General features: G+C 37.4%; 1 protein-coding gene and 1 pseudogene across 1 annotated transcript; both read right to left on the bottom strand.

The window, feature by feature from the left end:
- Nucleotides 1–2,053: 2,053 nt before the first annotated feature.
- On the bottom strand, nucleotides 2,054–6,004 carry LOC114376452 (annotated as a pseudogene).
- Nucleotides 6,005–21,858: 15,854 nt separating this feature from the next.
- On the bottom strand, nucleotides 21,859–24,295 carry LOC114373039 (mitogen-activated protein kinase FUS3-like). Its single transcript, XM_028330592.1, has 4 exons — nucleotides 24,101–24,295; nucleotides 23,912–23,980; nucleotides 22,189–22,372; nucleotides 21,859–21,890 (listed from the first exon to the last, which is right to left on the bottom strand). The coding sequence occupies exons 1-4, from the start codon at nucleotides 24,293–24,295 to the stop codon at nucleotides 21,859–21,861; spliced, it is 480 nt and encodes a 159-aa protein (XP_028186393.1).
- Between the last annotated feature and the right edge of the window lie 547 nt (nucleotides 24,296–24,842).

Genomic DNA, 24,842 nt, shown 5'->3' on the forward strand with positions numbered 1-24,842 from the left:
CCCATGGGGAAGACATATGAAGCACCCCTAGACCACAATCTAACTGACTTCGAACCTCACCTCGGATATGCCACTGAGGGGTAGACATTTTGCGACATACCCCTACCAAACACTTTGGAAGGACCTCAGTACCACCTACAACCACAACCCTTGCCTTTTGCAGTGGGAAAAGTCCCTTTTGCCATGGTGGAAAGAGAAAAATTCAATCATATAGAGGAAAGGCTGATGGCCATTGAAGAAGGCGGAGATCATGCTTTTGCTGACATGGTAGAGTTATGCCTAGTGCCTGACATCATCATCCCTCCGAAGTTCAAGGTGTCAGACTTCGATAAGTGCAAGGGGACTACTTGCCCCAAGAATCACTTAAAGATATACAACAGGAAAATGGGGGCATACTCGAAAAATGAAAAATTGTTGATGCATTTCTTCCAAGAAAGTCTTACTAAGGCAGCCGTCACGTGGTATACTAATCTGGAAACTTCTCAAGACCATTCTTGAAAGGACCTAATGGTTGCCTTCATTTGGAAGTATCAGTACAATTCTGATATGACTCTAGATAGAATGCATCTACAGAACATGTGTAAGAGGGGGCATGAATTTTTCAAAGAATATGTCCAATGGTGGAGGGATCTGGCAGCTCAAGTAGCACCCCCAATGATGGAAAGGGAGATGATCACAATGATAGTGGACACGTTACCAATGTTCTACTATGAGAAGATGGTGGGTTACATGCCTTCAACCTTTGCTGATTTGGTTTTTGCTGGCGAAAGGATCGAAGTTGGTTTGAGAAGAGGAAAATTTGATCATCCTGCTTTGATGAATAGGAAGCTTGTGATATGAACCCTCATGGCACAAGGGCTGACTTAGGATCGTCTAGGATTAAACCTTGATGGAAAATGCTGAAATTGATTAAGGAAAGGATGGAAAATAAGGTGGTTAATTTCGTGGGTCTTAATAAGGTGGTTCTTGGCATAAAATGGATGAATGGGATGGTAAAACGTAGGTTAAGTGGTGGCTGGACAGAAATATAGAAATGGCAATAACTGAAGCTACAGGGCTCCAAATGAGGTGATTCCAAAATGAGGTGAAAGGTCTCGTTTTGAAATTCAATTTAGGCTCAAGAATCACTTAATTTGAGTGCATAAAATGGGAGTTATGGCCACGAGATAATTCTGGGCAGAGGTGGATTTTCTGGAATTGTGGTTTGAAAGAACAAGGGTGAAGATGAAAGGAAGGAAAGAATCACTCTTTCCAGCGAGGGCAACACACAAATGTTGTGAAGTCCTTTGATACAACCAGAGTGTTCTTGAATCCCTTAAGAATTTAGGAGAATCACTCTCACTAAGATAAAAGAGATAAACTCTAATTTTCTGAATAAAACTCAACTTGTGTTTATTGATAAAATGGTTCAGCTTATATAGAAGCTTTACAGTAGATTTTAGTAATGACCCACTAACCTAGAATTAAAATAACTTAATGCCATTAACCTAGGGAATTAAAAAAAAACTTAATGGCTGAGTGTAACTGAAATTGTGGCAACCAAAAGTAACCCCCAACAGCCAACAAGTCAACCACCATTTGGTCTCCCAAAAGGCTTATGCCTAGTTTGCCAATTAGGCCCTTATTACAACTTGAACTAAACCTAACTAAAGCCCTTTTAGTTGATTAACCCAAAACATATTTTTGTTCAGCCAACTTTACAAGGATTGGGCCATTATTTAGACAAACTAAACACTCTAAAATTGAGACAAAGTGGTGTCATTTAGTCCTCCTCCATTTGGGCCATGATACAACTCACAACCTTGGACTTTTCTCCTTGAAACTTGGGCTTGTATTCAAATAGTATGGACAACACTTGTTGAAGAGCTTCCTTGGCTTTCCTTGCTCTAGCCCTTGTCATAGGTCCTCTAAGTCCTTCAAGTGGATCCTTGCCCTTGCTCTTGATCATGTCCTCATCATTCTCTCCCTCTTGAGAATGATTTGTCCTCAAACTGGATTCTCCATCTGCATCAAAAAGAGATAAATCAGAGACATTGAAGGTGGAACTAACATTATACTCACCGGGCAGCTCAACTTTGTAAGCATTGTCATTGATTCTTTCAAGCACTTGAAATGGTCCATCTCCCCTTGGTTGAAGCTTTGATTTCCTTTGTTCCGGAAACCTTTCTTTTCTCATGTGCACCCAAACCCGATCTCCGGGTTCGAAGACAACCTTCTTTCTCCCTTTGTTGGCTTGTTTAGCATAGCTTTTATTTTTTCTCTCAATTTGATCTTTGACTCTCTCATGAAGCTTCTTCACATAGTCCGCCTTTGCTTGACCTTCTTTATGCTTAAAAACAGAAACATTAGGCATAGGCAAAAGATCAAGAGGAGTTAGTGGGTTAAAACCATAAACAACTTCAAAAGGAGAACAATTAGTGGTGCTATGAACAACTCTATTATAAGCAAATTCAACATGGGGTAAACAAGCTTCCTAAGTTTTTAAGTTCTTCCTCAAAACTGTCCTAAGCAAAGTTCCCAAAGTCCTATTAACAACTTCCGTTTGCCCATCGGTTTGTGGGTGACAAGTGGTTAAAAATAACAATTTAGTGCCCAACTTGCTCCACAAAGTCCTCCAAAAATGGCTTAGGAACTTAGAGTCCCTATCACTAACAATGCTCCTTGGCAAACCATGGAGTCTCACAATCTCCTTGAAAAACAAATCAGCCACATGGGAAGCATCATCAACTTTTTTACATGGAATAAAATGAGCCATTTTAGAAAACCTATCAACAACCACAAAAATGGAATCTCTACCATTGCTTGTTTTTGGCAGCCCCAAAACAAAATCGATGGATAAATCAATCCAAGGATACTCCGGAATTGGCAATAGAGTATACAATCCATGAGGCTTTACCTTAGACTTTGCCTTTTTACATACAATGCAATGTTCACAAAATTTCTGCACATCCTTTTTCATATGAGGCCAATAAAAATGTTCTTGTAATGTTTCTAGAGTCTTTTGGACCCCAAAATGCCCCATTAAACCTCCTTCATGTGCTTCACAAACAAGCAAATTTCTAGTAGAACATTTAGGCACACACAATTTGTTTTCTTTGAAAAGAAAGCCTTCATGTCTAAAGAAACCATTTTCTGAAAATTTTTCACAATTTTTAAAAATTTCTTCAAAAGTTTCATCATTTTCATACATGCTTTTCAAACATTCAAGACCAATCAATTTTGTTTCAAGCATAGAAAGTAAGGCATGACGCCGAGAAAGAGCATCGGCTACAATATTACATTTTCCCTTTTTATGTTTGATAACATAAGGGAATTGCTCTAGGAATTCCACCCACTTCGCATGCCTTTTGTTAAGCTTGCCTTGCCCCTTGATATATTTGAGGGACTCATGGTCACTATGAATGACAAATTCCTTGGGATAAAGGTAGTGTTGCCATGTTTTCAAAGCCCGTACTAAGGCATACAACTCCTTATCATAAGTTGAATAGTTAAGGGTAGGACCACTTAACTTTTCACTAAAATAAGCAATTGGATGGCCTTCTTGCATCAACACAGCCCCAATCCCAACATTTGAAGCATCACACTCAATTTCAAAAGATTTTTGAAAGTTTGGCAACGCAAGTATGGGGGCATTAGTTAGCTTTTGCTTAAGAACATTGAAAGCTTCTTCTTGTTTCTCTCCCCATTTGAAACCAACATTTTTCTTGAGCACTTCATTAAGAGGTGCTGCCAATGTGCTAAAATCCTTCACAAATCGTCTATAAAAACTTGCTAAGCCATGAAAACTCCTCACCTTGGTCACGGACTTAGGAGTAGGCCATTCTTGAATAGCCCTAACCTTCTCCTCATCAACTTGCACTCCTTTTGAACTCACAACAAAACCAAGAAACACAACATGGTTAGTACAAAAGATGCATTTTTCAAGATTGAGCACAGTCAAGACAGATTTTAAATGATCAATATGCAAATCAAGTGAAGTGCTATAGATAAGAATATCATCAAAGTACACCACAACGAACTTTCCTATGAACTCTCTCAAGATATGGTTCATTAATCTCATGAAAGTGCTAGGAGCGTTAGTTAGGCCAAAAGGCATAACCAACCATTCATACAAACCATATTTTATTTTAAAAGCAATTTTCCATTCATCCCCTTCTCTAATCCTAATTTGATTGTATCCACTTTTTAAATCGATTTTAGAGAAGTAACATGCACCATGCAATTCATCAAGCAAATCATCAAGCCTAGGTATAGGATGCCTATATTTAATGGTGATGTTATTAAGGACTCTACAATCGGAACACATGCGCCATGTCCCATCCTTTTTAGGGACCAAAATCACTGGGACAGCACAAGGACTCATACTATTTCTTACCCAACCTTTGCTAATGAGTTCATCCACTTGTCTTTGAATCTCTTTGGTTTCTTGTGGATTACTTCTATAGGCTGGCCTATTGGGCAAAGAAGCTCCTGGAATGAGATCAATTTGATGCTCAATTCCCCTCAAAGGTGGTATTCCACTTGGCACATTTGGTGGAAACATGTCTTGAAAATCCTGCAAAAGAGTTTTAACACTAGAAGACACTTCAAAATCATCAAAAGTGTTAGTGGTCAAAATCTGATTTTTGCAAAACAAGATATACAATGACTGTTTAGCACGAAACAACCTCTTGACCTCACTTTTTGTGGCTAAATAGCTCTCCCTCACTTCAAGTGTTTCACTCTTCTTTTGTTCACTCTTTTTCCTCCCAAGTGTTTCCCTCTTTTTCTCACTCTCAAGTGTTTTGCTCACTTTTTCTTTTTCTCTTTTCTCTTGAAGAAGTTTTTCTCTCATTTTCTTTTGATCCTCACACACTTCTTGTGGACTCAATGGCTTGAGCACAATCTTTTTGTCTTGGTGCATGAAAGAGATCTTGTTGGTGTAACCGTCATGATTGGCTCTTTTATCAAATTGCCATGGTCTCCCCAACAGTAAGTGACTGGCCTCCATAGGAACAACATCACAAAGTACCTTATCATTGTATTTCCCAATGGAAACGTCCACTTCAACTTGCTACCTCACTTGCACCTCCCCATCCTTACTAAGCTATTGAAGTTTGTATGGCCTAGGATGTGGTTTAGTAGCTAAATTTAGCTTTGACACTAATCTAGCACTAGCCACATTGGTGCAACTACCTCCATCAATGATCACCATGCATACCTTGCCATTGATTAAACATCTAGTGTGAAAGATGTTTTCTCTTTGGCTCTCCTCCTCATGCTTCAATTGACCACCAAGTAACCGCCTAATCATCAACAAATCTCCCTCCGGAGTCTCCTCTTCCTCTACGTACTCACTCTCCTCTTCCTCTTCAACATCGGATTCACTTATATATTCTCCATCTCTAAGAACCACAGACCTTTTGTTAGGGCACTCATAAGCATAGTGTCCTAGGCCTTGGCACTTGAAACACTTCACATCTCTACTCCTTTTAGAGGGTTCCTCTTGGGACTTTGAGCGAGTTTTTGATGGGATAGGTGAGGAACTACTAGAAGTAGCAGCCCCATCTTTCTTACCTTTGTCTTTCCAACTAGAAGAACCAAAGTTGGTAAAACTCCTCTTAGCCACTCCTTTCCTTTTTAATTATTGCTCTACTTGGATTGCTTTGTGAAGCAAATCATCCATTTCAACAAACTCCTGTAGCTTAAAAATATCACGGATATCATTAGTCAAACCATTAAGAAATCGAGCCACAGTTACCTCCTCATCTTCTTCAATCTTCGCTTGAATCATGAGCACATCCATTTCCTTGAAATACTCCTCAACCCCCTTGTTGCCTTGGGTTAGTTTTTGGAGCTTGAATTTCAAGTCCCTTGAGTAACTAGCCGGCACATATCGCTTCCTCATGATCTTTTTCATCTCCGTCCATGTATCAACCATTGGCTCTTCATTTCTTGCTCTCTCCTTTTGTAGCTTGTTCCACCACAGAAGAGCATAGTCGGAAAACTCCGTGGCGGCAAGCTTCACCTTTTGGTCCTCCTCATAGTTGTTGCATGAGAAAACATGCTCTATTTTCATCTCCCACTCCAAGTAGGCCTCCGGATCATTCTTTCCTTTAAAGGGAGGAATGTTGAGTTTAATACCATCAATTCGGTTTTGTCTAGGAACACCCTCATTCCCTCCTCTCCTCCTTTCTTCTTCATTATGATCTCTATTCTCCATTTGATCCAACCTCTCATGGAGCGCATCATCTCGTTGTTTCATTAACCTCTCCAAATGTTGCATCAAAGCTTGCATTTGGAATTGCGAAAGCCCCACTCCATCATTAGGATTAGTACCTGACATCTCAAACAAACAAATCAAACGTAACAAGATAATTATAGTTGCTGTTTGAATACCTCACCCACTCAAGTGTATCACACAATTATGGCTTTTCTCTAATGAAACACTCTTGCCTTTTACCACTCTAATTCCCCTTGAGTTCTTAGGCAATTCAAGAGATTATGGCCACAACAAAGAACAATTCACCAATATGTGTAAAGGTAAGGCTAGAGAGACAAGGAAAAGGTTAACCAAGAAAAAGGCTAACAATGTTTTTAGGCACAAATGAAGGAAATAAAATTCAGAATTTAGGAATTCAAGTAACAATCCTTCATGCAACCAATATATTACCTTAAAGAGTTTTTTTTTTTAAAGTTCTTCAAGCATGAACCTTTCAGCCCAATTTTTTTTTTTTTAATTTTGCTTATACGAAATTCTGCTTTCTTTTTTTTTTTTTTTAACAAAGAGATCAAAAGGCTTAACTTTGGCAATGGTTCAGCCTAAAAAAAAGATATGAATAAGAAGGTAATATAAATGGCAAAGAGAATAAAGAAGGATGTTACCCAATATTTCCAGCAAAGGAAGTGTTGATCCTAGAACCGGAGCTTTGATTACCAAATGATATGAACCCTCATGGCACAAGGGCTGACTTAGGATCGTCTTGGATTAAACCTTGATGGAAAATGCGGAAATTGATTAAGGAAAGGATGGAAAATAAGGTGGTTAATTTCGTGGGTCTTAATAAGGTGGTTCTTGGCATAAAATGGATGAATGGGATGGTAAAACGTAGGTCAAGTGGTGGCTGGACAGAAATATAGAAATGACAATAATTGAAGCTACAGGGCTCCAAATGAGGTGATTCCAAAACGAGGTGAAAGGTCTCATTTTGAAATTCAATTTAGGCTCAAGAATCACTTAATTTGAGTGCATAAAATGGGATTTATTGCCACGAGATAATTTTGGGCAGAGGTGGATTTTCTGGAATTGTGGTTTGAAAGAACAATGGTGAAGATGAAAGGAAGGAAAGAATCACTCTTTCCAGCGAGGGCAACACACAAAGGTTGTGAAGTCCTTTGATACAGCCAGGGTGTTCTTGAATCACTCAAGAATTTAGGAGAATCACTCTCACTAAGATAAAAGAGATAAACTCTAATTTTCTGAATAAAACTCAACTTGTGTTTATTGATAAAATGGTTCAGCTTATATAGAAGCTTTACCGCAGATTTTAGTAATGACCCACTAACCTAGAATTAAAATAACTTAATGCCATTAACCTAGGGAATTAAAAAAAACTTAATGGCTGAGTGTAACTGAAATTGTGGCAACCAAAAGTCACCCCCAACAGCCAACAAGTCAGCCACCATTTAGTCTCCCAAAAGGCTGATGCCTAGGTTGCCAATTGGGCCCTTATTACAACTTGAACTAAACCTAACTAAAGCCCTTTTAGTTGATTAACCCAAAACATATTTTTGGTCAGCCAACTTTACAAGGATTGGGCCATTATTTAGACAAACTAAACACTCTAAAATTGAGACAAAGTGGTGTCATTTAGTCCTCCTCCATTTGGGCCATGATACAACTCACAACCTTGGACTTTTCTCCTTGAAACTTGGGCTTGTATTCAAATAGTATGGACAACACTTGTTGAAGAGCTTCCTTGGCTTTCCTTGCTCTATCCCTTGTCATAGGTCCTCCAAGTCCTTCAAGTGGATCCTTGCCCTTGCTCTTGGTCATGTCCTCATCAGCCTGGGAGAAATGGAGAGAATGAGAGGGAAGGAGGAACCCATGTTGTGACTGTCGTTCCTACATGGCCAAATTTCCCACCAGCTTAACAATATCAATACTCAGTCAATATTAGTCCTTTTCATTACCCACTACCCTATCAACCAAGAACACTCAATCATCCATAAAGGCCACCCTTAAATTAGTCACAAAGTCTTCCTGCCACACATCCAATACCAAACATCACCCTTAACACAAACCAAAACACCAACCAGGGAAGGAATTTTCCAGCAAAGAAGCCTGTAGAATTCACCCCAATTCCGGTGTCGTATGCTAACTTACTCCCATATCTACTCAATAATGCAATGGTATCCATAACCCCAGCCAAGGTTCCTCAACCTCTATTTTTCCAAGTATACAACTCAAACGCAACATGTGCTTATCATGGAGGAGTTCTGGGGCATTCCATTGAGTATTGTATGACCCTGAAACATAAGGTGCAAAATCTGATTGATGCAGGCTAACTAAAATTTGAGGAGGATAATGACTTGTGAATTCTGACGTTGGCAAGCAACACTATGCATGGGGCAATTTGAAGGTTGCTGCTAGATGTCTACAATGACTCATTAGGATTTTCAAGTTTATGCCATTACTGTAAACAACAGTCACAATGCTAATAATATGGATAAATTTGATGTCCGTATCTCATTCTCTCACAATTACATCTTTGCTTATTTAACTTTCATTGAAATGTGAATGTAAGTCGTTGGTTTCTTTGCTCAAGTGACTTGCGCTCCTTTCCAAGTCTATTCAATTAGATACTACTCATTCTATACGTTTGGTAGGGGTGTCGTAAATGACAAGTAAAGTAAAAAAGAAGAAAAATAACGTTTGATTGACTATTTTTTAATCAAAATAAGAAGTACAGACATTCATGTGACCTCATTCTTAAAAGTTTTCTTTTTGAGAGAAAAGTGAGTTATTAAGAACAGGAGTCATTTGACTTAATCTGTCAATTGAAAATCTATTAAATATTTCTCGTCCTTGAAAATTCATTTTCGAGAACCTGCATAGTTTCTTTCATTTTTCCTTGCTACAAGGTGATGACAAAAGACAACAATGGATATCTCAGAGCCCTACACTAAGGCAATGAGAGGCACCTTGCATGAGCCTCAAGCGAACCTAGGGGCAGATCAAAAGTTCTCACCCGGTAGGTTGAAAACCCGAAAGGGCAGCCTAAGCAAAAATTAGGGTTGATATAAAATAAAAAAAACAACCAGGGGCGCGTTATTGAGGTTTTGTCCCAAAATCCAAACTACAAAAGGATCTAAGTCAAGATTTGAAATGAAACATGGTCATGTTTCAACATCCCAAACACCAATTTGTCCCTTGCTACCCCCTCCGAGCCAAAGCATATTTGTTTTTTAAAAAACAAAAAACAACAAAAATAAAATAGGAACCCTGAGTAGGAACCACCGCTAAACCAGCAGGAAGAGCAATGCAAACAACACATGCATGAAGTTGGGCAACAATAATAAAAAAAAAGATAAAATCTGCCAAAGGTGAGTGAAGAAAAAAGAGAGACAAAAGATCTCCAAATCTTACAAGAAAGGCACAAAAGTGCAATAAGGATTACTGTATAAGACAAAAGGAGTAGAGCCCAACCCAAAAGGTACAAGCAACGCTCTTGAGGTTCTTACTCAATGTAACCATTGAACACTCTTTGAGCCTCTCTAATCCTTTCTTTCATAGCCCTCTTACCCCTGACCACGTTACAAGCCTAATAAAGCCCATGTGGATCAAGGAATAACTAATTTCGCTTTTAAGTTAGGATTCTGGAATGAAACCCACACACGCTTTTGATTGTTGAAAAAAAACATGCAAAGAAAAAGAGAATCCTCAAGGTTTCGCACTTGCTCATTTAAGAAGAAAACTCATTCGACCAGGAGCTCGTAGAAAATGCTCAAAGACAATTGTGATAGTAGAGTACATCTGATGTTAGTCTCTCATGCAAACTCTTAAGGATTCGTTTCGAATCCAAGGGTAGCTTCGTTATATAAATTCTTTCATGATCAATACATGTCATCAAGTTTCAACGGGATCGACAAACCCTTGGCATCACTCTATGACCTTAAATCAAGAAAGTTTCACTTGGTCATATACCAAAGTGTGACAATTCATTGCCATCCTTCAATGGGGCGCACGATCGATCCCCAAAGCCTTATGTTTTCTGGCTGTGCAGAATAATCAAAGTTTTTAAAAGGAAAGGGGAAAACCATAGGGTCAATATTTTAGTTGATTGATTAAATGTCGAACAACTCCATTGTTGTCACTCAAAAATTGTCAAGTGACAAAATCAAACTAAACATACACTCTGAGGAAGTCCCCAAAGAGATTTTCAAAAAGATAGGATGAGGTCTTATGAGTTATCACGTCTTTCAAAAAGAGATAGTCAATTTGTGTTTTCCACAAAAAGAAAAAAAATCAAATAAAAATCACAAAAATAGGAAAGAATGTCATGAGCATTACACAATTTTCATGATTCAAAACCTTTTGCATTTTACTGCATTTCAAGATGAAGGTTGCATGCATATGCATCCCAAAAATCATGTTAGGTTATAAGTGCATAGATTTCTCTTTATATACCAATTTTCCAAATCTAAATGTCCTATCTTTAGGATGAGAGGCCCTCTCAAAGAGTCAATCTCTTGTTTTCTCATAAGGTTGAGCTCTTTGGTACTAGTGCCCATTGGCTTGTTTCATAGGACTCAACGTCCTTTGCTTTATGATTTCATGGAACTCAAAGTCCTCGCCTTTACCTTTCATAGGACTCAAAGTCCTCTGTCTTTATCTTTCATACGACTCAAAGTCCTTCATCTTTATGCATTCAAGACTATCAACATCTTCTTTACATTTCAAAGACTATCAGAGTCTTTTGTCAAGACTATCAAAGTCTTCTTTACATTTCAAAGACTATCAGAGTTTTTTCTCAAGACTATCAAAGACTTATTTACATTTCAAAGACTATCAGAGTCTTTTGTCAAGACTATCAACATCTTCTTTGCATTTCAAAGACTTCAATGTCTTCTTTACTTTTCAAAGACCTCAATGTCTTTTGTCAAAAGACGACAATGTCTTCATTTACATTTCAAAAGACTTCATTGTCTTTTGTCAAAAGACGACAATGTCTTCATTTACATTTCAAAAGACTTCATTGTCTTTTGTCAAAAGACAACAATGTCTTCATTTACATTTCAAAAAACTTCAATGTCTTCAGTCATTTACGCTAATTTCGTTCGGGGACTATTGTTTGTTGATCTTTTGATCCTTGTTAGTTGACTTACGGTGTTGAACGCCAGTTATAGTGCGAAACAGAAGATTATTCAATGTTTTTTTATCAAGAATGTGAAAGATACCGAAAGGGAGGGGCAAAAGGGTCATTTTAGGGGGTTTTCTGGACTCTGGCTCGCCTGGGCCCCCAAATAGCTTAGGGGTGAAGTAACCAACTTGCCTGGGCGAGCTGCCATGACCCCTAATGCCATCTTTAGCTATAAATAGGCATGAGGGAGGCTGAGTAAAGGGTTCCAAGGTCCAGCATTGAGAGAAATTGGGAGAAATCAGAGAGAAGAAGAAAGAAGAGAAAAATGAGGTCGAGGCGCTACCGAATTGCGACCGTAATCAACTTCTACATCATTCTTCGTTCGTCATCCAATTAGTTTTTGTTTTAAGGATTTGAATGTGATCTATGCACCCTTAGGGGTCCTTTTTTGTGTTGTGCATCTTCATCTCCTTCTTCTAGCATCAGAAATCTCATTTTCTTCTTGTAAAGTAAGTTTTAACTGTTCATTAGTGTCGCAAGTTATCTATAAAAAAGGATTGAAGGTTAATAAGCAAAAGCAAAATAAAATAAACTTCTTCACTTCATCAAATATCGCTTGAGGTCATTTCAAGGTCCAACGCCTTAACGATTCTCTCCGCTTTTCATCAAACATCACTTGAGGTCGTTTCAAGGTCTAATGCCTTAACGATTCTCTCCGTTTTTTAAAGTTTAAAACATCGTTTCAAGGTCCAATGCCTTAAACAACTTTTGTTCGCAATTAAAATCAATCTTTCAAAAAACCTTAAATCAATGTAACACACAAACTTTCAAACTTAAAGAACTACGTAGGTCTAAATTTCTCATCGCACTTGAGGATACGTTGGAGCAAGGGCAACACCCTTGTCGACCCCAAAAAAATAATAAACATAAAAAAGGAAAATACATAATTTTGAAGTCATGTTTTACACACTCGATTAAAGGCTGTCGTCCCTTGTGACGGGCGCGTAGGGTTCTGATACCTTCCCCAAGCGTAAACAACTCCCGAATCCTTATTTTCAAAATTCGCAGGCCTTCGTCTTTTTGTTTTTTCTAACGTTTTCCTCGAATAAACGTTGGTGGCGAATCCACACATTTTCTTCACGAGAAGACACACCTTTTTGTTTTGCCTCGCCCTCTCGCCAAAGGGTAGGTTGCGACACATATGAAGAGGCTTCAACCCATTTAGTGGAATAATCAATTGCTACTAGAATGAAGTGGTGCCCACTCGACGCTTTGGGTTTATGGGCCCAATGACATTCATTCCCCACATATAAAAAGGCCAAGGAGATTATAGTTCATTAAATGACATTGGTGGAGCATTGATGTTATCAGCATATGTCTGACACTTGTGATATTTTCTCACATAATTATAATAGTCTGTCTCTATGGTTAACCAGTAATATCCAGCCCTCAACATCTTTCTTGCCATGGCGTGCCCATTGGTATGAGTACCAAAGAACCATTGAGATTTCAAAGCACCATGGTTTCCCATTAGATTCCTCTTCTACCAAGTGACAATATGCAGGCTGATCATGATGTTGGATCCTTATAAGTGGCATGTCCCCATCTTTGCTCAATGCTAACATGGATGATAAAGTGGCTAGTGCATCTGCCAATTGGTTATCTTCATGAGGAATGTGCTTGAACATGATTTCATCAAATTGTTTCACCAATTCCTTGATGTTTCCTATTCACCTTTTAACTGATGGATCACAAGTGCTGAGTCACCATAAACCTCAAGTTTTTTTTTTATTTTTGATTCCACAGCTACCTGTAACCCCAAAGTGCATGCCTCATATTCTGCTATATTTTGGTATAATTAAAGCATAGGCTATTCGTGATTGGGATATACTGCTTCTTTGGGGAGAGTAATATAACTCCTATCCCGTGGCCCATGATGTTGGAAGCACCATTAAACCACATGATCCATCCTCTTTCTTTTGACGAATCTTCATTGTCAAACAACGCCATTATGCCTTCATTGGGGAATTCACATTGCATTGACTGATAATTTTCAACAGGTTGGTGTACTATATAATCTGCTAGAGCACTACCTTTAACAGCTTTTTGTGTCACATATACAATGTCATATTCTGATAAAAGAACTTGCCAACGAGTAATCCTTCCTGTAAGAGCAGGCTTCTAAAAAATATACTTAATTGGGTCCATTTTAGACACCAACCAAGTTGTGTGACTCAACATATACTACCTTAAGTGATGACTTGCCCATGTTAAAGCACAACAAGTTTGCTCTAAAAATGAATATTTGGTCTCGTAACCAATGAACTTCTTGCCCAAATAGTATATAGCATGCTCTCTCCTTGTAGAATTATCATGTTGCCCTAACACGTAACCTATAGATCCATCAAGCACTGTTAGATACATTATGAGGGGTTTTCTAGCAACTGAGGGGGACTAAGATTGAGGGACTTCTCAAGTATTGCTTTATTTTCTCAAATGCTTCCTGAAAATCATTATTCCACTTCGAAGGATGATTTTTTTCACAACAATTTGAAGATAGTTTTGCATGTCGCCGTTAGTTGGGATATAAATTGGGCAATATAATTTAACCTTCTTAGGAAACCTCAAATCTCCTTTTTCGTGCGAGGGGGTGGCATTTCCAAGATTGCACAAACTTTTTCAGGATTCACTTCAATTCCTCTTTGGATGACAATGAAACCTAACAATTTGCCAAATTTGATGCCAAAAGTGCATTTAGTTGGATTTAACCTCAGTTTGAACTTCCTTAGCCGCTCAAACAATTTTTGCATATGAACTACATGATCTTCCACCTTTTTGACTTAGTGATCATGTCATCCACGTAAACTTTGACCTCTTATGTTGCCCCAACGTTCTTCAACCCAAATGGCATGACGTTATAACAAAAGGTGCCCCAAGGCATGATGAATATGGTTTTCTCCTTATCCTCTTCAGCCATTTTAATCTGGTTGTATCATGAGTATCCATCCATAAAGGAAAAGAAATAATGACATGTTGTATTATCTACTAGCACGTCAATATGAGGTAATGTGAAATCATCTTTTGGGCTGGCTTTATTTAGATCTCGATAGTCGACACACATTCAAACTTTTCCATCTTTCTTAGGGACTAGAACTATGTTGGCAACCCATTGTGGGTATTTGGTAACAACTATAAATCCTGTGCCGAGTTGCTTCTTGACCTCCTCTATACTCTTTAGGGACAACTCTGGTTTCATTTGCCTTAACTTATGTTTGACTAGAGGACATTCTGGCTTCAGTGGCAACTTATGCTCCACTATGTTGACATCAAGTCCTGGAATATCTCGGTATAACCAGGCAAAGACATCAGTATATTCATGTAAGAGCTTTATTAGCTTGTTGTACTCATTTTTACATATTAATGTGCCAACTTTAACCTCCATTTTCTCATCTTCAGTCCCCAAATTAATTATATCATCTGGTTCTTCATGGGGGCGAATCTTTTTAGTTTCTTGCTCTACCAACCTTAATAACTCTGAAGAAATACCCTCTTCGTCTTTGCTTTCTTCATTTGATTGATTATCGAGACAATCAAAACTGCTGGATGTGATACTAGGCACTGTCAACTTCAAGCATGTCATTTTTAAATCTGCATCATTAAAGTTTAAACAAGAATGACAAAGAGATTCAATAAGGTTTAGAGATGAGAAAGGGAAATAGAAGAGAAGAGAGAAGAAACATTCTTTTATTAATATACTAAAAGGAAACACATGAGCCTTTATTCAATAAAGAAAATATCCAAAAACCTTGGGTAGAGCAATAGTATTAGCATTACAAAATTACTTTAAATTTGAGTTCACAACTATAGAGAGCTCGATAATCTTCCAATTGTTGAGCTTGACGTTTGGTGGACAAGCACGAACTAAGTAGAAAGACTTGTCTTAAAAAATGTCTTCCTTTATAGCAGTTATCGCGTCAGGAAACTTAAACCCAACACTCCAAAAGCTCTCTTGTAAATCGCAGATAGGGACTTCCTCAATTCTAGGCACTCTGTTTTCCAATCGGGCTAGTCTTTTTTCTCTTTTTCCAAGCATAACCCACTTTTTATCATCTTTTGATGGTCTGTAGCCCAGACCGAATCGGTCTTTGTTTTCCACCAAATCAAGCGATTGTGTAGGACCCTGCCCATGTCTTCCTAGTCCATGGCCATATTGATACCCATTCTCTAGCATAACTTTTGCCACCATCTTGGAAGCACTTGAAGGTTGGGTAATCGCCTTCCCTTCCTTCTCATCAATAGCATTCGCAATTTCAAGCCCTTGGAATGAGGTCTCTAAGGCTTCCTCAACAACTTTAATATAAGGAGTGGATGATGGCTTACTAACTAATAAATCATCCTCAACAAAAATAATGACCAATTTGTCATCATTAACAATGAATTTCAGTTTCTGGTGCAAAGTAGAGGGCACCGCTCTTACGCCAAGAATCCAAGGCCTTCTTAGAAGACAACTATATGTCGACGCAATCTCCATCACATGAAATACTACCTCAAAGGTAATTGGACCAATATGGATAGGCAGCCTTATTTCCCCAATCACTTCTCTACGAAACCTATCGAGAACACGTACTACCATAGTGCTTGGCTTCATGTATGATTCATTAGACAATAGTTTTGCCAATGTTGTCTTTGGCATGACATTCAACGAGGAACCGTTATCAACTAGAACTCTTGCCAAGACATGGTCCATGCATTTCACTTATATATGTAGGGCTTTATTATGCCTTGCCTCTTCTTTTAGCATCTCCTCATTAGTGAACATAAGGTAATTGCTTTTGGTGACATTAACGACATGAGCCTCACTCAATATTTTCAACAATACCTTCCTATGGGGTTCAAAGTTCAACATAAGGGAAAAAATTGATATTTTGGCAGGGGTGAGATTAAGTTGGTGCACCATTGTGTATTCATTATGTTTACTAAGCTTCAGGATTTGCAAGCCTCTTCATCAGAAATTTTTTTCCTTTGGAGTATGCACAACATCTTTACCCTTTGTTTCTTTAGATGGTTCGGTCCTTGATTCACTAGGGCTGTAGATTCGGCTACTCCAATTCATACTACCAATCCAGCAATATTTATAACATTGGTAGCTTCTGAGCTGGCATTCTTGGATTATTTTTCATCAAAACCATTAACACACACGTTGACTTCATATCTCCAAGGCACTGCTTTATTATCCTTGTAAGAAAAAGCTTTCGGAACTTGTATAGTGATGGGCTTTGGTCCACTAGCAGTGCATTTTGTATGATGTACCACTAAGGGTTTTGGAAAGTTTGAATTAGAGTCAACTATCGATACATCAAAATTTTCACCAATTGCCTATCCATCAGGTCTTGTAGGATTTGTTTGAATTCTTGACTTGCTTTAGGGTGTAAGTTATAACCCTCATCTTTGTCGAGGTGCCTTCAATCATTCCAAATTTGTACATTTCCTAAAAAAGTCATCTATTAGAGTTTTCACATCTTTTACCCTTATTCTTCTAAGTTGTTATCCACCCACTTCAATAACACTAATTGATGGCTCTCTATGTCTTGGCAAAGGATTATTCCTTATGTTAGGATTATCCTCCTTGAAGTTCAACCATCCTGCTTTAATTAAACGCTACACTTTGAACTTCAAAGCTCTACAATTTTTTGTGGAGTGGTCAATAGCACCTGCATGATAGTTACATTTGGCCTTGGCATTGTTTCCCCTGGGATATGGCGGTTCTTGAGGTTGTATCGGGATCAGAACCACCAATGAGTTTTGAATTAAAAGGGGTAATAACTCCATGTAAGATATTGCGATAGGGTCAAACTAAACTAGTGCTCGGTCTTGGGTGTATTATGATCTGGTTTAGGCAAAATTTTGGTTTCATCACTGATTGGTAAAAGATGAGCTTGCTGATGGTGTACTGGGTGAGGGATTTGTGAGATGGTGGTAATTTGAGGAGTTTTATAATTTGGTGCCTCGAACATCACTACATTGGTGTTCCTTTCTTTTTTCTTCCCTGACCTACTTGGAAGAGTTTTTGAATTGGCTGCTCTAGGGGAATCAATCCTCACTTTCCTCATGCCATTCTCCATTCTCTCCCCTATGAAGACTATATCAGAAAAGTTTGACAAGGTACACCCAATCATTTGTCATAAAATGGCTCACACAAGGTATCGATAAACAATGTTGTGGTTTTTTTTCTCCGATAAAGGGGGTTCCACTTGAGCTGCCACTGCTCGCCATCTTTAGGCATACTTCTTACATGTTCCATATTCCTTCTTTGTCAAATATGTCAGGAGTCAAGTTGATGTTGTACTTGTACTACTTGGTGAAAGCTTCACCTAAATCTTTCCAAGAGTGAATATGGGCTCACTCAAGCTGCATGTACCATTTCAAGGCTGCCCCAGTTAGACTGTCCTAAAAACAATGGATAAATAACTTATCATCTCTGGCTTATGCCACCATCTTCCTACAATACATAGTTAGGTGACTTTTTGGGCAGCTAGTTCCTTTGTATTTATTGAACTTTGGTGCTTTAGACTTCGGAGGAATGATTACATCAGGAACCAAACAAAGATTTGCAGCTTCCGCCATGCCATAATTACTACCCTCAATAGCTTTCAACCTCTCCTCCAACATTTATAGTTGCTCATTTGAATAACCACTAGGACTCCTTCTGTGATATGTGTCATGTTGTGATTGATTGGAGGCGTGGAATGAACTGGTTTGTTAGTTGGGATCGGAACCTCAACCATTGGCTGAGTGAGTTTTATTGTGTCTGCAATAGGGGCGTATAATCAGGTAGGAGACCATATAGGTGAGCTTGAGCAAGGTTAGCATGTTGTCCAGGCCTATTAAGGTGTAAAATGATAGGTTGTGCTTAAGTAGGGATCCCCTCTGAAGCCTTTATTTGGAGAGCTTGTAATATCTCCAGAATCTGCGTCATTTGCTACTTCAATTGATCAATGTCACTCCTTTGCTCTTCATTACGCTCTTCAAACTCATCCATGATCTGGGCTTGGGAGTGTGTTCTATAAGGATGCCGGGGAAACAATTTTCCTTTTTGGTGTTTTACTTTCTGTCAAGAGAAAGCAGAGTGAGCATAAAAGAAAAAGGCAGAAGGGACAAGCCACTAGTTAGAAAGATTTGATCGAAGCATTCCATATGGAAGAAGATTCCCTATATTTTAGCACTAAAGGTATAATCCCTCTTAGCCTGCAAAGTGGTTGACTCTCATCTTAAGGAAGCATTTACTTCTCAATAAAGGAGGTCTTATGTACTAGCAATGCGATGCGTCCCCCACATTTTGCACAAGGATCAAAACATCTCAAGATCGAAATGTGGTTGACATATATCCAACGGAGGATATTCTCCTCAATAGATAATGTCTGAAACATAAGCTGAAAAGTTGAGTAAAGCAAATCCTTAAATCGCCCATATTTCTTTTCAAAAATTGAGCGAATTTCCTTGGTCATCTTTTTCTAGCAAATGTCATTCACCTCTTGTAGATTATTGAGCAACACAATGATCCTGATGTTTTTGGTAAATGTTAACACATTGCTAGTATGATTCTCTTCCATATTGAACATTGCTCATATCTTTTTCTCCTACATGTATGCATGTATATTTTATTTTGGGAGTGATGCATGTATACATGAATCCTTTTTTCTTTTCTTTTTTTTATTATTTTTTATGAATGCATGACATTTTGTTTTATGCTTAATGATATTTTGTGCAAAATAAAAATGCATGTGATGCATGAACATATTACTATGTTTCTACACTAAATGTTAGGATGAAAAATGAGAAAAAGAAGAAGAAAGGTATGTTCCCCATGTGTCCTATCAAGGTAGAAATCTAAGTTAAGGAATTTCTATGGCCATAACCCTAACTTGGTAGGTCACTAAGCTCATCTAGAAGTGAAAGGTTCCATTGATGGTTCTAGACTCCTAAAGATTTGATGGTCTCCAGATTGCCTTTGTCTTTAGACTAAGATCCACCCCATGACTTGGCCACCAGTAGGGAAATGCCCACTCAATATGACTAACCCATAGTACTAGTAACAATCTGAACGGTAACTCAACAACTGTCAAGTGAGCATGAAGCCCCTCAATAATAGTCGTCAAGACGCCTTCTAGCCCTAGGTATGCACAAGCTCGGGTATAGAGCCCAAAAGTGTGTGAGGCAAAAGGAAAAAAAAAAACAAATATATACAAACACTACTAGAAATCACAGTTTTTACATCGGTCGAAAATGACATTTTACATCGTTTTTGGACCATTTTTTGAATATAATGTTGTTGAAAGTTAAAAGTTTTGACATCGTTGCTCAATCGACCGTTGTAGGAATACAATGTTTTCTACATCGGTGTTATCCTGACCACCGATGTAGAAATTATACTTTCTAAGTCGGTGTTGTATTCGTGAACGATGTAAAAAATGTATTTTAACATCGTTGGTGACGTAAGCACCGATGTTAAATGTTGTGGTTTAACATCGTTGGTGACGTAAGCACCGATGTTAAATGTTGTGGTTTACCTCCTCCTTTTTCTCCTCTTGCTGCGGTTATTTCTTCTTCTTTTTACTCCTCTGGAGGTTTAGGCAAAGGTGAAATGAGCTCTACTTTCTTGCCACTTTTCTTTTAAGATACTATACTTAAAAACTATATGAATGTCATAATCATAATCTGCGCGTACAAATATCAAAAACACATAAAAATACCAAGCTTATTCACTTTAAACAGACAACAACATATGACAAAGCCAATAAAGAGAACTAAAATCAAACAATAAAACAAAACAAAATTTAGATAAATTTTGGGAAAATACATGGTACCTATGTTATAAAGAGTCTCTACAAAAAATTATAAATTGCAATACTTCTTAGAGCCACAAGCCAACCAATATGGCTACTTATGCAAAGTTGCTACCTCTAGCTTATCTTGCTACAACACCAGGTACCAACAATTTTAATCAATTACATTTACTTTCGTGGTACTCAATTTTTGGATACAGTGTTGTTGCAACTACAACATGATCTCATGATTGGTCTCTTTCTCTTTCCTCTTATCTCTTATCTCTTGCCCTTCTCGCTTACAACAACTCTTTGAACCTTTTGTCATGACTTTGGGCTGCTTTGGCTCGAGAACCAAATTAAAATGCATATTTAGATAGGTTCAACAAATATCGTATCTTGTTAGTCAAATTGTAAATATTGAAAAAGACACAGGAAACTAATTCCTCCACTTCTAGCTAAATGTTCCATTAAAACACAAGATGAAATTAAGAAAAATCAAATAATAAAGTGAAATGATATTCACATCACACTCATCCCAAAAAAATTGCTCCTAAAGAGTGATACCCACTACTGATTGTAGACAAGATTATAGTCTATGGAGGAAGTTCAATTCTTGCACACTGCACATTTATATATAGTTAAATAATTCGTTCAGTTTTTGAACCATGAGAGAATTAATTCTCATATATATGACTTATCAGATTTTTACCCTTTAGATGATCATAAGTCTAAGATTGTTGAAATGAGTTATATGTGAAAAAAACTCCTAATCAATGGATCCACCAAGAATTCAGAGTTTAAAATGTTATTAAAATATGTATAGAATTTTCTTAAAAAAAGGCAATGTGATTTAAAAAGACAACAATAACATTGATTAGGAGTTTTTTTCACATATAACTCATTTCAACAATCTTAGACTTATGATCCACCAAGAATTCAGAGTTTAAAATGTTATTAAAATATGTATAGAATTTTCTTAAAAAAAGGCAATGTGATTTAAAAAGACAACAATAACATTATATTCCATAAAATTACTTCATTATATAGTTGACAGCGCTTGTGGGTAAAACGAGTACGATCTCCAGCCTACCTTAATTACTTCATGGCTCTATTATTAATGAGACTTGGTGAATCTTAATTATCTCCTCTCTACCTACGTCCTTGCATTATGGTACTAAAGTTCTCGAAGAACTTAGATACATTCCACCATGTCTTGGAATGTAGCTCTTAACTTTCCACTACTGTATTTATTTGAAAAATTGAATTAGTGTCCCAACAAATTACTTGCTTAAAAGTTACTCCAGCAAAAAAAATTAATTATATATCACTTTTAACCTATTCAATTATTTCATATAAAAAACCTATTTAATTATTTGGTTCAACAAAAAACCTATTTAATTGTATATTATTTTTTTATTGTTTGATTTATTTTGGTAGCTCATTTACTTGTGAATAATTAATTTATCCTATGTTGTGGCTATATATATTCTGTGTACGTAATAATAAAAAAATAAAAGGTTTATAGCACAACGTTACCCCAAATATCCTTTACTAAAGTAGAACAGAATAAGAAGAATTAAGTTAGAAAATAGAAAATAAACACCATATCACAGAAAAAAAATTAGATGTATAGGATACATACCGGAATAGATGCTCAGATGTATAAAATTGTGGTTTATTGGCCTTAGCAATCACAACATCAAGCAGTTCCGTCCAAGAGTCTCTACAATCCAGAAAATCCTAATCAACATTCAAGAATAAACTCAAGGAAATTATGTCCAGAAATGAAAAGTGCAAAACAATCATGAACCACAAAAATTACATATAAAACTAAGTAAGGAACTTTCAACCAAACAATTTAAAGAGACCTGAGTGTCAGTGTCATTGTCAACTATCTAAGTAATGCGTAATACACATTTTCTTTTCATATTCAGATTTCAGTTACAACTTTATGAGCACAGTATATCAAGTTAATCATGGTAAATCATATTTGAACAGGATGAAAAACTACGTTATTTTACCTGTGATGCGCCTATTTGGATCATGGACAAGCATCTTCTCTAACAAATCAACAGCACTAGGAGACATACTTGGAAATCTAGCAGCAAATTGTTGCCTTGGATATTGTGGAAGTTGTCTCACATATCTACAAGCATTATCACTTCGTAGAAATCCAAGGCTAGTGTCATCAGGTGAGCCTATGAGCTTTTTAAAAGCAAGGAAAATTTGTCAAACTTAAATCAATTTTTAAACATGGAGACTTGGTATGAAAATGAGAAAGAAGTTGCAATCTATAGGGGAAAATGCACAACCTACCCTCCCCCCATGCATTTAAGTTCTTAGTTTTTGGTTTAGAGTGAGTGAAGAAATTTTTTTTAGGGAAACATGTCTGAATTAGCTTAATCAAAATCTCTGACTAGCTAATACCTCTGACATGTTTTTGAACTTCAGTTTGGCAATAATACTAAAAAGAAGAATAATCTACAGATCTTTTAATATGGTAGACATTAATAAAAGGCATATGCAAAAAGAAATGGTTATACTGCTAATAAAAAAATTAAAATTAAAATCCAATAAAAAAAAATTCCCATGCAACAAGGTGAAAATATAACACCAATACCAACTCTTAATAGATGTTGACTTACAAAAATGTGTGTTTCACAATATACTAATTAGAAAACAAAAGAAGAAAACTTTTTTTCAAAAAAATAGATATAAAATGTTGTGAAGGATGTAAATACCTAAGTAAGCCTAAAACATGGTACTCAAAAGCATATATAATGTAAATATATATATAAAAGGCAAAAGTTCTATTATATCAATGTATATTGATATCCTAAAAACATAAGTCAAAATACACAGAAGAGATATTTTGGTATGTTGTAATTTTCAAGAGTTTTAAATTTATCACAATAGAAAGGGTAACCAAAAGTATATCAATGAGTACTTCTACCAAATTATAGATATGTTTATGAGAACTAAAGCAAATGTCTAATTTGAGCCGAACATCAGGATTATGGTTAAAAGGTCCTTCATCACTAGTAAATTATGGAAAATTTGTGTATAGTTACAATGTGCGATGCAACCCAAAAATAAGAAGCAAAAACAAAGAAGAAATCAAAATATAAGGCAACAATCAATCAAACAGGAAAGTCCATACTGCCACATGGAAAATGGCACTCCCTAATATCCAAATTTGAGAGGAAAAAAGGAAGATAAAAAATAAAAAGTAAAATACATAATTAAATAAATAAGCTATACAAATGGGGGGACAAGGTTTAGATATGAGAATGCAAGTAAAATATTTATTTAAATTACATTTTCATGTTCCATGTGCCGAGAAGTTTAATTTCTCATAGGGTCCTTTTGGCATCGATTCTGTTGTCAAATGCATTGCCAACCTTCTTAATGGCAACTTCTTCATGCGTCTCTGCATTTACAACAACACTGAAGGAAATTGAAAGAAAAAAAAAACATTGTCCCTCATATTATTGATAACAGATTCTAAATTCATATGAATGAGAAAAGACAAGTCATTGTCTAACACACCAAATTTAATAAACCATCCACAAGATACAAAATTATCTTCAGTTTAATGAGTCTGAAAATCCTAAGGATTGTGTTTAAGTGTCAACAAGTACACCAAATTCTCATAGTCCCGGCTATGACACTCAGGTCAGGTAGCTTCAGCCAAAATGTAAATTAAGCTCTATAACAAGATAATCTGAGGCATAACCCTATTGCCAGAGGTTTACCATTTTTGAACCCCAAGTCCTCTTTGATGCACCTAGAGAGGAGGAGTTCATAGTTATCCTGCGCAACACATGGTATCAATAATCCTATACGTCACAATATTTGGCAAAATGCAAAGCACAGTCAATCATAGCTTGTGATGAATATGTTTAGGTATAAAATTGATAATAAACCCTCTACCTGAAGCCCAATCATACTACCACACATTCTAACACTAATATACACAGAATGGGGGAACAAAAGTTTGAAAAGTGGAACCTGATCAATGGCGAAAACCCACGACGCCTCCGCCACCACCACCATCGCCCCCATTGGCACTGCTGCCTCCTCTGTCAGCTGTATCGTGGCGGCAAAGATCCCCCTTCCAAGGCCCATCGCATTGGGCTCTCTGCGTAAACCCTAACCGCACTCTCCCTCCTTTCTTCCCCAATGGAGGTCGAAGTCAAGCTGCATCTCGCCGACACCAATGCCCACCACCACGTCACCACTCTACTCTCGTCCTTTCTCGTCATCACCCACTGCTAGCATAACCTCTTCTTCGACAGAGCCGCATCCGAGATCTCTGTTCGCCGCGTCGTTCTCCGCCTCTGCTTCTACGGTGATGACGAGCGTTGCGTCGTTTTGCTGAAGGTGCGGGCGGTGCTGGTGGATGGCGTCAGCGCGTGGAGGATGACCCATGCCATCCTCCACCAGAGAGAGAGAAAGTGAGAAAAGCCAGAATGAAAGAAAGGGTCTACCCGATAAGATAAGAGAGAAAAAAAATGAAAAAAAATAAAAACGTTCAAAGACGTTCGTTGGGTAAGACTGTCTTTATTGAGTTTAATTAAGTCGGTGTTTTTAGTCACCGTCCTTAAATTTATAACTTAATTACGATATTGTCATTCTATTATTTTCAAAGACGCGTCCTACCCACCGATGTTAT

This window comes from Glycine soja, chromosome 11, assembly GCF_004193775.1.
Source record: "Glycine soja cultivar W05 chromosome 11, ASM419377v2, whole genome shotgun sequence".
NCBI classification, from domain to species: domain Eukaryota; kingdom Viridiplantae; phylum Streptophyta; class Magnoliopsida; order Fabales; family Fabaceae; genus Glycine; species Glycine soja.